We start from the raw sequence: 13,097 nt of genomic DNA, 5'->3' as shown, positions 1-13,097 counted from the left end.
ACTGTTCTCATCAGGGAGTCTTAGAAGACACCGGATTACAGCCTCTGGTTTAGGTATTTTTTCTGCCTTTTTTTTTTTTTTTTTTTTTTTTCTTTTTAGAAGGGGAAAACTAACAGAAAAGAAATTACAGAACTAACAGAAAAGAAATTTGTGGAGCAGGCTTCCTCCCTAGTCTTTCCCACCTGTGCTAATTTAACAGAATTACTTTCAGTGACCTGCCGTGCCTTTCCAAAGCCTAACAACAAATTTTCCTAGGAATAGCCCTCTCTTCACAACTATATTTTTGGGATTTATTACACAGTTTTTACTTGAAGTAGATAATCACAGTAACCGTTAGAAGTGGCATGAACAGATTCCGGAACAAACACAGTGGACCTGGTCGCCCCGCTGCTGGCGGGGAGGCGGGGTGGTGCACTGGGCTGCCACAACACGAGTCTTCAAGCACTTTTGTATTTTTTTAAACTTGACATCTAACATTCTGTATCGGAATGCAGTAAAACCCTGGATTGCCAGTAACTTGTTCTGCCAGCGTTCTGCAAGACGAGCAAACATTTCTAATAAACGTTAACTTGATGAACGAGCAATGCCTCGCAACACGAGTAGTAGGTTAAGCCGAACGTCACATGATCGTAACTGAACCAATGGTTCTTGAGATTCACTTTGATATACGAGTGCTTTGGATTACAAGCATGTTTCCAGAACGAATTATGCTCGCAAACCAAGGTTTTACTGGAGTTGAAAACCATGTGATTCTAGGTGTATTAGAAATAAAATACTGAAATTTTGTAATAAAAATGCATTATAAGCAAATCTGCCATTATCATGGTTTTATTTTTTATTTTTTTAATGTTTATGTATTTTTGAGAGAGAGACAGAGATAGAGACAGAGAGCGGGGGAGGGACAGAGAGAGAGAGGGAGACACGGAATCCGAAGAAGGCTCCAGGCTCCAAGCTGTCAGCACCAGAGCCCGACGCGGGGCTGGAACTCACGAGCTGCGAGACCATGACTTGAGCCAAAGTCAGTCACTTAACCAACTGAGCCACCCAGGCGCCCCTTCATGATTTTAAATGTATTCAGTCTAAGTGTCACAACTGCTTGATACTCACCGTCATCTATTTACAAAATAGATATACAAGCCATTTCCTTTAAAATTTTTTTTTTCTTGAGAGAGAGAGAGAGAGCGAAAGAGAGAGCATGAGCAGCAGGGTGGGGGGCGGGGGGAGCAGAGAGAAAGCGAGAGAGAGAATCCCAGGCAGGCTCCCTTCTGTCAGCATAGAGCCCGAAGTGGGGCTTGATCTCATGAACCGTGAGATCATGACCTGAGCCATAATCAAGGTCAGATGCTTCGCTGACTGAGATGCTCAGGTTGCCCCCTTTTTCCACAGCCTTCACGTTTTTTCTTCTTCTCTTTGAACTTTTATTTCCACACTTGATCTTAGCCAAAAGGCCGAGAAGGGATGAACTTTTATTTCCGTTCTACTTTCACTATATAAATTCATATTAATGTAATATATTTTTATGCTTAAAAATCTTTTTTGTTAACTACTCTATTTCTGTAGCACAATATGATATGAATCTTTTATTTTCCATTTCCTTAAAACTTAAAAACTGTCCTATTGAAAAATTTCTCCAGATTGAATCATCGCTACAACAATTTGTGGTTTAGCTGTTGAAAACAACATATAAATAATAAATTTTGACTAATAATCCCATAAAAGTGAAATTTGATCGGAAACGCATCTTTTAATGTTTTATTTATTTTTGAGAGACAGAGAGAGACAGAGCAGGAGCGGGACAGGGTCAGAGAGAAGGAGACATAGAATCTGAAGCCGGCTCCAGGCCCTGAGCTGTCAGCACAGAGCCCGACGCGGGGCTCGAACTCACGAACTGTGAGCTCATGACCTGAGCCGGAGTCGGATGCTTAACTGACTGAGCCACCCGGGTGCCCCAAAACGCATCTCTTAATAGATGCATGGGACACGAACTTTTTGGATTAGTTCCCGTGTCCCTGGCTAAGTGTTAGAAGGAGACCGTTTATGTGGTTCCTGCCCAATCCACCGGCAGTCACCAGAAACAAATCTGTAGTCAGATCAAGTTTACTGGTTCTCTGCAAATGAGGGAGACCGCATCCCAGGGGGACATGGTGCGTGTCCCCATGCGAAGGAAAAGGTGCCGTGACTACAGGATTTGGATTAGGTGAAATTTAAACAAAGCTGTTTTGGGGAGACGGAACGGCAAAGCAGGGCTGTGTGGAAGGGGGTCAGGTGCAGTCTGGCGGGCAGCGTGGGCACAGGGTCCTGTTTCCCTGGAGCCTGCAAAGTGAAGGTAGACGTGGAAGGCTGTGTCCAGATGCCCTTTATCTGAAGGTCTGCTCCGGGATTGGAAGTCAAGGCTGCTGGTCAGTGGCACGGTGACTTAGATCCTCTGAGCATACTTACCCTTTACCGCTGTCATTTCCAACAGCAGTTTCGGGCAGTTTATGATTTTAGAGAACAAAGTTCCTCCCTGAGTAACAACAACAACAACAACAACAACAAAAAGCAGCAGTCACGCAGAGAAGGGGGGTTGTCAGGATCCTTTGCAGCTCCTCCTGGGAAAAAATACCGTCTTCTCTTTGCACTTGGCTTTCTCTGCGTCTCTTGTTCTCTCTAGTCTGAGGGCTGGGAGGGCACATTTTTACTGAATCGCATTTAGTGATCTCGTCGACGGCCCCATCGGGCCAGATGCTCTATCCGGTTTTATCGAAGACAGGAACGGAGTGGCCCCTACTTGCCTAAGGATGTGTCGTCACCCCGTCTCCGGAAACCGTTTGTTTTCTGAGATGCACACCAACATTTCAAACGCCCCTTTATCTGGCCCCTCGAAAGTTTGCACGTTCTGTGATGAGGCATCGGGGGAAGGCTCCAGGCGGGTGAGGGGCTCGGCTGGCTCTTGGAAAGTGGGAGAAAGCTGAACGGGGCAAGGGGCAGGTGAAAGGCCACTTTCTCAGGAAGGAAAACGTGTGCAAGTTGAGGCTGTGGAGATTCCCTGTAAGTTCTCCGTGCCTGGCTGGCATTTTTGGAAGGTCCTCAAGGGGCTTCAACCGTGCAGGTGAGGAGCCTTCTGGCAGCCAGTGTTCAACATACTGTAGGTGGCCGGAAGGAGTAGAGGTGTCACTGGGTGGGGACATCCGTTAGCGGCACTCTGTCCAGAGACAAGACTGTTGGAGGTCTAAGGCGTCCACGATTTGTGTTGTGTCAACAATAAACGATATGGGGCGCGTGGGTGGCTCAGTCCACTAAGCATCCAACTCTTGGTTTCAGCTCACGCCGTAATCTCACCATTCGGGAGATCGAGCCCCGCGTTGGGCTCTGCGCTGGCAGCATGGAGCCTGCTCGGGATTTTCTCTCTCTCTCTCTCTGCGCCCCTCTCCTGACTGTCTCTCTGTCTCTCTCTCTCTAAATAAATAAGTAAACATTTTAAACAATTTAAAAAAAAAAATACAGCATGAATGGTGAATTACATTGAACATGTGCTTTTTCCATTTTTAATTGTGCTCAGTTGGCTTGCTTATTAACATACTAGAAAATCCTACTTTTACAGGATTCTCCTAACCCTGCATTCAGAGTTGGGCTTATTTTTTGTGTTTTTCCTCAAAGGAAGCCAAAATCATTAATTTTTCTTCTTTGTCCCTGCTGTTTGCTCTTTATGTTGGTTTCTTTCTCCTTTCCGACTGTATATACGTCAGTTAGTCGTGAAGTCCAGTGGATTGCTTGAGAGGCCTGTTCAGCTAAAATGTTCATGGTCTGTGTGGTACATGAGGTTATTTTTCTTTAGTCTTTTTCTTTTTTTAATGTTTGTTTGTTTGTTTGAGACAGAGCGTGAGCAGGGGAGGGGCAGAGAGAGAGGGAGACACAGAATCCGAAGCGGGCTCCAGGTTCCGAGCTGTCAGCACAGAGCCGACGCGGGGCTCGAACTCACAAACCGTGAGGTCATGACCTGAGCCGAAGTCGGAAGCTTAACCAACTGAGCCCCCCAGGCGCCCCTCTCTTGTCTTTAGTGCACCAAAATGCTCTTTTAATGTAGTATATGGATTTTGTAAAACTTGCAGTTTCAGTTATGAGGTTGGCAATACGGTCACAAAATGCACTTTACAATTATGTCTCCCCTACCCCTTAAAATAAAATTCGTGTTTATAGCGCCTGAATTCTAGGCTGTTCCTTTCCTAACTAAATCCCCTTGATTTCTGTGGCCGACCTGTAATGAAATGTCTACATCTAGAATTGTCAGAAGCTAGTTTGCCAAGAGTGGGGACAAAGTTCACAATACCCTATTTGTGAGATTTGGGATTTCACTTTGGATACAACCACGCAGTGTGTGAGCGGCTGAAGTCGTATGTTCATTTTGCTCCTAACTCTGCTGTATTTGTCCTATTTCAGGTTTCACTTCCAGGGGCCTTGCGGTACCACTCTTCCTGAAGCCCTTGCTCCTCACGAAACTGAAAACGTGTCTTAATTGTCCCGGGGAAAGAAGAAATTGTGGCACATCTAAGTACCGGGCCACAAACAGAGGCGAAACAATCACGGGGATGGTGAGCTAAATGTTAGAAAATCTAGAAATAACCTCCGATTCCCTGGCTGGAATCCCACCTGATGATAAGTGATGGCAGTTCAGAAGGAACAATCGCAAACGTGGTTAGAGGGAGAAGTCAATGAACAGTGGAGTTGATGCGATGTTATTTTGTGTGAACTTAAACACAAGATATCTCTGATGTGTTTGGTTGGTTATCGGAAGGGGATATTTTTGTGATTAGATTTTCTTTTAAAGAAGCAGTCGTGCTGATTTTATTGTTGCTATCTGGGCAAAGATAGGAGTAGAGGGGTCAAACCTTGGTATTTCTAATTTTTGTCAAGTTTTGGTGGAAAATAAACTCACTCTCTACGGTAGGTGATTTATTGTATAAAGATGCTACCCCAAGAGATGTCTTTGTTGGGGGATTTTCCTTTTCGGTGTTTTCCTCGTTTGTCTGTCTTACCTCACAGTGCGTGGGATAACCCTACAACAAGAAGTCATGCAAGGAAGGAAGAGAAAAGTAGCACAAGACAGATAATCAGGGGGTGCTTGGGTGGCTTAGTCGGTTGAGCGTCTGACTTCGGCTCAGGTCATGATCTCGCAATTCATGAGTTCGAATCCCGTGTCGGGCTCTGTGCTGACAGCTCAGAGGCTGGAGCCTGCTTCAGATTCTGTGTCTTCCTCTCTCTCTACCCCTTCCCTGCTCACGCTTTGTCTCTGTCTCTCAAAAAAAAATAAGATAAAAATGTTTAAAAATTTTTCTAAAAAGATAGAAAATCCGGATTAAAAAAAAATAAACGATGCAAATATATGGACTCCAGGGGCAAACACAGCTGCCTAAAGTTGAGCGCTGGCCTTCTTAGCAGCCAAGGAGGAAAGGGGGACGTGATTGCTGTTTCTCAATAACATAAACACAGAAGCAAACGGTCTGTGTATGGTGGAAAAGTCCACCAAGCTTTCCCAGACACTGAATTCTGAAGCTTTTTTTTTTTTTTTCCTGTGGACTTTAAAAAAATTATGCCCATTCTACCTTGGAGTAAAGTAGTAAAAATACAGCTCCTGCTCAAACCTCACCATCTAACGCCACACCCAAGGTCCCGGAATGCCTGCTGTCTGGCCTGACCGGGAAGAGTGGTCTTTAGGAAACAGTGGAGGGAGGTCAGCCCTACCTGGGTCCCTTAGATGAGGTGGGTTCCCTGGGTGATCACACACTTGGGCCACGTTGCCTCAGCCCCTTACAAAACCGCATCTAATGTTACACTGTTGGCTTTCGTAGAAATAGACAAGACACGGTCACATAAAACTTTGTACTGCATTTGCAAGTCATAGCTTTTCATAAATCCCAGAGGTTCTTTGCTTGGGCAAGAGGGGTGTTCATAACCTACAAGGAGTCTGAAAGACCGGCCAAGCATCTTGAGGGCTTGATTCCCACTTTTCATCATTCACTTTTAATAGTTTTGTTGTTGGGCTTCTCAAAGTTAAATGCATACATTTTCCTAGGGTTAGCGATGTCAGAAGTCAGCATACTGTCTCAGTGAGTCTGATTATATATATTTTTTCAAGTTTATTTGTGAGAGAGAGAGAGAGTGCGCACATGTGCAAGTGGGGGAGGGACAGAGAGAGAGAGAGCAAGAGAGAGAGAATCCCAACCAGGCTCCACGCCACCAGCGCAGAGCCTGATGCAGGGCTCGAACCCATGAACCATGAGCTCGTGACCTGAGCCAAAGTCAGACACTTAACTGACTGAGCCACTCAGGCATGCCCCGTGAGTCTGATTATATTTTTAACCTGTAATTTCTATCTGACCAAAGCCCACGTGTTTTGGAACTGTTCTTTGCAGCTCTTCTCATCCTGGACCTTTGGCACCAGTGGCTTTTTTTATTTTTAGTTTTTAGTTTGATTCGTGTTTTTTCATTTTTGTTCACGTTTTGGTTTTGTTAGAGAAGATGAAAAAAAAGAGTTGAAAATACAAAATGTATGTGAGGTAGCATTATTTAATTCAATTTAATGTTTACTGAATGGCTCCCATATGATAGACACTGGAAATAAGATGATCGGCAAGATATGGACCTTACCCTCCAGGAGTTCACAGAATGGTTGGGACAACTGTTACGTAAACTATTTTACAGTGTGGCAACTACAGTGAAGTAATATGCGCAAGATTCAGGGAAGAATGCAATTAGAGATGGGTGGAGAGGGGATAGGGTAGATATTAAGGCACTTTAAGTGGAAGTCAGCCTTGGGGTGCCTGGGTGGCTCAGTCGGTTAAGCGTCCGACTTCGGCTCAGGTCATGATCTCCTGGTTCGTGGGTTCGAGCCCTGCGTGGGGCTCTGTGCTGACAGCTCAGAGCCTGGAGCCTGTTTTGGATTCTGTGTCTCCCTCTCTCTCTGACCCTCCCCCGTTGATGCTCTGTCTCTCTCTGCCTCAAAAATAAATAAACGTTAAAACAAAAATCTAAGAGGAAGTCAGCCTTGGTGGCAATGTTTGAAGTATAAATAGTTCCACATGGAGGGGTATCAGAAAAGGAAACGGCGTGTACAAATGCATAGCAAGTGTGAAACAGCTTGGTTTGTTCAGAGAGTGACCAATCACTTAGTGCTGTGCAATGGGTGGGAGAAGATAAGCACAGAGATCAGGAAGGGCCCTGTGTGCCAAGAGACAAAATATACCCGGAGGCGGAGAATATAAACAACGCTCGGGTTGCATTCAGTTAAGTAACGGTGAAGTCATTCTTCTACCAGATTCAGGATCTGCGACCACCCGCCACTGTTCAAGGCTCCTGGGGTTAAAGCAGGGAGCCAGACCAGGACCCTATTCTCACATTGCTTACATCCTAATAGGGGTGTCCGATGACCAGCTGTCAGAAGTGGTGTTGACGAACAACGATGAACAGAGGCGTGGACAGTCCAGGGGGCAGGTGGTCAGGGGAGCCTGGTGGCTGAGGTTGCCAAGCACATGTTCGGTGCTGAGGATTGATTGAAACCTGCATCTGTCAACTTGTTCCTGTCGGCGACAGGAGGACTGGAAGGCATGGAGGTCCTATTGCTACAATTCTTCCCTTCGAAATGCCACTTCTTTGGGGTGCAGGGAGTGAAGGGAGCTGACTCTACAAATACTGATTAATTAGACTGTGAAAATTAATAAAGAGAAACCTCACTAAAATGGAGCTGGGAAGTTGGGCAAGGGCGGTCTCCCGCTCTACCACTTGCCCTTACTTGCAAATCCAACAGTTTACCTAGCAGGTGTAGACAGCTTTATTAACGCCCACAGGAGGGAGAGAGGCTTTCCTCTTCCCCCAGCAACAGCCCAGCCAATGACAGCGTGACAACTCGCCCAATGAGAAGCCACTGTAGTTTGAACTCCCAGTTTACTCCAATGGCCTTTTAGTTTGTAACAGCCCCACCCAAAGGTTCCCTTTCCTTTATAAAAAGAGCGATCCACGCTTTGGGGGTACTTGCTGTGGTTTTGCCTGCAGCCTGTTTGCCCCGGGGTTGCAACTCTCTACGATTCCTGAATAAACCCATTTTTCGCTGGTAAAACAACCGGCAGTTTTATTTTTTCAGATTAACAGGACCAAGCGGATCCCCGTGGTAGGTAGGGCCGCCGGGGCTTGCGGTCACAGGTTTCTGGGCACTGGCTGGCATAGCTGGCCACTGGACCGGAGGGGGAGGGGGGGAGCCAGCCAATCCTTCTGCCAGCCTCCCAGCGGAGGACGTCTCACGATGGCTCTTCCCCTCCTGGAGACGAGCCCCATCCCTGCCCGCTCTCGCAGCCGGAGCGCGAGCCACTGCTGCGGGGCGGAGAGGAATCCAGGTGGGATCCCAGGCGAGGAAAACATCCTTCATACAGAGAGGAAACAAATACGGCCGGCTCCCTTTAGGCCACGCCCTTCCTCGTTCTGCGCCTGCGCCTCTGCTGGCGCGCGGCCGTCTTCGCATCTGCACCTGCAGGGGGCGGCCTAACTCGCGTCGCTCTTTCTTTGCGTCACGCGGCGCTTGCGCGTTGCTTCCGGGTCAGAGGCCGGACGGCCGGGCGCTGTGTGGGCCATGGTGCAGCTGCGGCCGCGCGCGTCCCGCGTCCCGCCGTCGGCGATGGTGGACGAGGGCCAGCCCGCCTCCGAGGAGGAGGAGGAGGCGGAGCACGGCCTGTTGCTCGGGCAGCCCAGCAGCGGCGCGGCCGCGGAGCCGCTGGAGGAAGACGACGAGGAAGGGGACGACGAGTTTGACGACGAGGCCCCGGAGGAGCTGACTTTCGCCAGCGCCCAGGCGGAAGCACGAGAGGAGGAGCGGCGGGTTCGGGAGTCGGTGCGCAGGTTCGGAGCCCGCAGCCGGCCGGGAGAAACCGCCCCCCCCCCCCCCCCCGCGCGTGTCGCCCCGCACTGACTTGTCACTCTTTCTCTCAGGGACAAAACGCTCCTGAAGGAGAAGAGGAAGCGACGCGAGGAGCTGTTCATCGAACAAAAGGTTAGAGGCTGGGGAGGCGTCTCCGTTTCAAAGCCACCCCGGCCGGGTCAGAATTCCCATGTTTGGCAGGGAGAGTCGCTAATATTTCTGGGGACAGCGGCGAAAGCCAAGGCGCTCGCGCTCTTTGCTGTCCACCGATTGAAAATGGGAGTGGGAAGAGGCGGGAGTTTGAGATCATGGGGTTCTCCCCCTTGTACCAGCTCACCGTGACGAGCCTGGTCGTTTAGTCTCGCGGAGGTCGTTTCTTTACCCGAAATTGGGTTGCTGGGGTACTTTGCAAAGTGAAGGCTGTACCTGGAGTATCTTTGCTTTGCTGTCTGACGTTTGGCAGATTGGCCACAGAGAGCCCGCTGAGGGACGTGACTTGACTGCGCTCATCGCAGAACAGTGACCTCTGGGGTGGAATACAGGGGCCAGCCTTCCCAGTCTTGGCTCAGTCTTCCCAAGAATGTGTTACAGGTTCTGAGCTTCCTGGGCCCAACTCCTTCCACAGCGTAGAGATCGCAGGGGCAGGGAGGGTTCAGCCTGATTCATTTCTTGCTCTGGGTGTAAAGCTGTGTCCTTAGAGCCAGAAACTTGAGAAGCAGCCCAGGGTGTGTCGTGTATCTCACCTCTGATTAATTTAAAAATTAATTAAAAATGTTTTAATCTAAGAAAAGGAAACTCCTTCCGGATAACATTCTAGAGAAGTTAACTACAGCCGAACAGACTAAGTAAGTAATAGATCTTGTTATATACGCCTTGCTTAGACACCTGTCTTTGGATGCTATACGGGTACACACGTTTGTTTGAATCCACATAATAATAAAGAGAAGAAGACAGAAAGCTACACAGTAGGTGGTTGGATTTGGTGGGAAAGGTGGAGGGAATTAACTCCACTTTTCAGTCTTCTGCCACTTTTTAAAAAAAAAAATTGATGTTTATTTTTGAGAGAGCAAGCGGGGGAGGGGCAGAGAGAGAGAGAGGGAGGCGCAGAATCCGAAGCAGGCTCCAGACTCCGAGCGGTCAGCACAGAGCCCGACGCGGGGCTCGAACCCACGGACCGCGAGATCGTGACCTGAGCCGAAGTCGGATGAACCACCCAGGTGCCCCACCACTTTGTGATCATTCCCACAGCAAACTCTAGCCTCCGAGTTACTGATTCCAGTGTGTTCGGTCAGGGGACGGTTGTGCTCCTGTCGTCCTTGTACTAAGGGCAGGGGAGACGGTGGTGAGTAAAATGATGTCTTGAACTGTTATCAGCTAGTGGAGAAGCAGGCACATGGCAGGCTCTGAGGCTCCTCTTGTCCCTCGACAGCTTGCCTTGGCTGCTCCCCGGCTTCTGTTTCATTCCTCTCATTTAGCAGCTGTGCCCTGTGCCGAGTGTTTAAAGGCCAGTGCAGTAGTTCTCGTCCTCCTCTAGCCCTTGAAATCAAACCTTAATAAATTTAGACTGCCAGATATTCGGCAATTTTTTAATATTCTCCTGGCCTCTCCTGACTGCTTTATTAAGTTCAGAAGTTTAGTCCTGTAGTTTTTTCTTTTTTTAATATTTATTAAGAGAGCGTGCAGACAGGGGAGGGGCGGGGGAGGGAGAGGGAGAGGGAGAGGGAGAATCTCAGGAGCCCGAGCTGGGACTCAATCCCACGACCCTGGGATCATGACCTGAGCCGCTCGCTTAGTGGACAGCCACCCAGACACCCCTAGTCCTGTATTTCTCGCCTAGGCCAGCGGTTCTCAAAATTTTCAGTAAAAGGCTTTTCCAAAGAGCTATTCAAGTTCTGTAAACACTACCAGTAAACATACTAACAGTTGTTACCTGGGGCACATTCCCCTTTCCTCCTTAAAAACCAAGCTCAGATGTCATCGCTGCCTCCTTAGTGTAGCTTTTCTCCTGTGCTGGTGTTTCCACATGGGAGTCTCCTGTTGTGTTTTGTCAGTTCACATTGGTCTCGTTAGACCACTGCTCTTCCCGGCTAGTCCTTGTCTCCATCCTTGTCTTTGTGTCTGAACTGCTGAATTAACCCTTTGTGATTCCTCCAAGTAAAACGAGGCAGTCTTACCACGTTTTCACTTTGTATTTTGAATACTGTATTACAGAACTCGTTTTTCCTGAAGTCTTTCACTTTACTGTCAACCACAGCGATCTGCTTCTGCTGAAGTTTGCTCATAGGCTTTGAGATCTTCACTTCTGAGAAGATACTCCCTTCCTAGCGTATTACTAGTTTGGGAATTGGTAGCAGTGCCCTGGGGAGGGACTTTTGCTTCCAAAACTGATTAACGATCCTGAGTAAAAACCGAGGGTGGTGGTAATGAAAAGGGGAGATCTTTGTAAAAGCAGATGAAATTGTGTTAACCAGTGGGGTCGTCTTTGCTATCTGCCTTACCAATCAGTGTTTTTATTGTTCTTCCTTAGCATCAAGAAATCATCAGGAAAGTTGAAAGAAGGTATGAACTATTCTCATTTAAATAACTTCTCTTGTAAGTGTCGGGTACATTTGCAGATATCTGCAGCCAAATGTTTGGCCCCGAGAGAGTGTGGGAATAGGCCCGGCCAAGCGTAGCTTGGGCCCGTTGTCTCTATTTCTTACAAATAAAGATTGCACCCAGATTGGTACTAATGGATGTTTAAAGTACAGTCCGGTAAATGTTCCTGCTTTGTTTTACATATATAAACTCAATTTTTTAGCGAATTTGCAGAAGGAAAATGAAGACTGTGACAAAGGAAGTGATTCCAAGAAAGCTAAAGTACAAAAAGTACAGTCTGTCGGGTAAGGAGGGTCTTTCTTCTTTTCAGAGAATGTGAAGCTGACCTGAGAGAGAGTATTGGCTTGTGGGGGGGAAATAGTTTCATTATAGTAGTTTCAGATTACCTTCTCTATGGGAAAACCAGTTCTGATATTTGCATAAAAATAAGACCTCTGCCTCCTAAAATGGAAACGTTAGTCTATTTGTATGTAGTAAAACAGCCCAGTGATGTCATTTTATTCACGATCTGCACTTACAGAAAATTAGGATTTTGGGTTTTTTTTAATTTTTTCTTTTTTTTTAATGTTTGTTTATTTTTGAGAGAGACAAGAGACAGAATGTGAGTGGGTTAGGGGAAGAGAGAGAGGGAGACACAGAATCCGAAGCAGGCTCCAGGCTCTGAGCCGTCAGCACAGAGCCCTACGTGGGGCTCGAACTCACGGAGTGTGAGATCATGACCTGAGCTGAAGTCGGACGCTTAACCAACTGAGCCACCCAGGCGCCCCTTTTCACTTTAAGTAGCTAACAAAACACTTTTTATTTTCAAACTCAGCATGTTATCAGATTTGCTCATTTTGACCTTTTGTGTTTGTCACCAGCCAGAATAAAAGCTACTTGGCTCTAAGGCTAAAAGATCAAGATCTGAGAGATTCAAGACAGCAAGCAGCAAAAGCCTTTGTACAGAATTCTTTATATGGTCCAGGAACCAACAGGACTACTGGTAATTTCTTTACAGACTGTCTCTCTCACTTTTTGCTGCAGATTAAACAAAGAAGTGATAGATAATTCTCTTTTCTAGTAAATAAGTTCCTGTCTCTTGAAAATAAGAGGTTACCAGTGAAAAAGGCTGCAGCCCAGTTTCTGAATAATGCTTGGGGTAAGATCCAGCTCCGCTCCCTCAGCTTTTTGTATATTGCACACTTTCTTTTAAGGAGGTAGTAAATACTTAAATAATCGTGAGATATCCATTTTTTCCTTACAATGGCTTCTGTATTAATATCTTGAGGTTGCTTCTAAAACATAGATCAGCGTGGTAGGTATATCTACTGTACAATTTGATTAGTGTTTATGTTCATAGAATCTTGAAAACTTTGGAATTGTTTCTTGCGAATTTCGTATCCAGTATTCTTACTGTATAAAATTTTCTATTCTAGGAACTCAGAAAAAACAAAATGCCAAGAGGTTTAAAAGACGGTGGATGGTCAGAAAGATGAAAACTTCTAAGAAGTAAATCAAATGAAGTAAATGAAGGATGAGAACTTGTATGTATAGGACTCAGTTATCTGGTTTAGAAAATGCTCTTAAAAAGATCTAATAAATGATTTATAAAGAGTTTTGAAGGATTACTGCAAAA

The 13,097-nt window shown here is 46.7% G+C and overlaps 2 protein-coding genes across 8 annotated transcripts in view; both read left to right on the top strand.

Moving 5' to 3' along the window:
- The window catches only part of SIRT5 (sirtuin 5), a 40,740-nt gene extending 35,779 nt beyond the window's left edge, over positions 1–4,961 (top strand). For all 7 annotated transcript variants that reach the window (XM_030314817.2, XM_030314818.2, XM_032593110.1 and 4 more), the window contains one exon: positions 4,420–4,961. In XM_030314817.2, coding sequence (XP_030170677.1) covers positions 4,420–4,495 — 76 coding nt within the window. In that variant the 3' untranslated portion in view covers positions 4,496–4,961. The remainder of the gene's footprint in view (positions 1–4,419) is intronic.
- Positions 4,962–8,576: 3,615 nt separating this feature from the next.
- NOL7 (nucleolar protein 7) lies at positions 8,577–13,075 on the top strand. The gene is made up of 8 exons (XM_030314814.1): positions 8,577–8,865; positions 8,956–9,016; positions 9,671–9,729; positions 11,412–11,443; positions 11,685–11,766; positions 12,343–12,464; positions 12,543–12,620; positions 12,898–13,075. The coding sequence occupies exons 1-8, from the start codon at positions 8,600–8,602 to the stop codon at positions 12,972–12,974; spliced, it is 777 nt and encodes a 258-aa protein (XP_030170674.1). The 5' UTR covers positions 8,577–8,599; the 3' UTR covers positions 12,975–13,075.
- The last annotated feature ends 22 nt before the right edge of the window (positions 13,076–13,097 follow it).

Source organism: Lynx canadensis, chromosome B2 (assembly GCF_007474595.2).
Source record: "Lynx canadensis isolate LIC74 chromosome B2, mLynCan4.pri.v2, whole genome shotgun sequence".
NCBI lineage: Eukaryota > Metazoa > Chordata > Mammalia > Carnivora > Felidae > Lynx > Lynx canadensis.
This window is presented reverse-complemented; position numbering and strand designations above follow the sequence as displayed.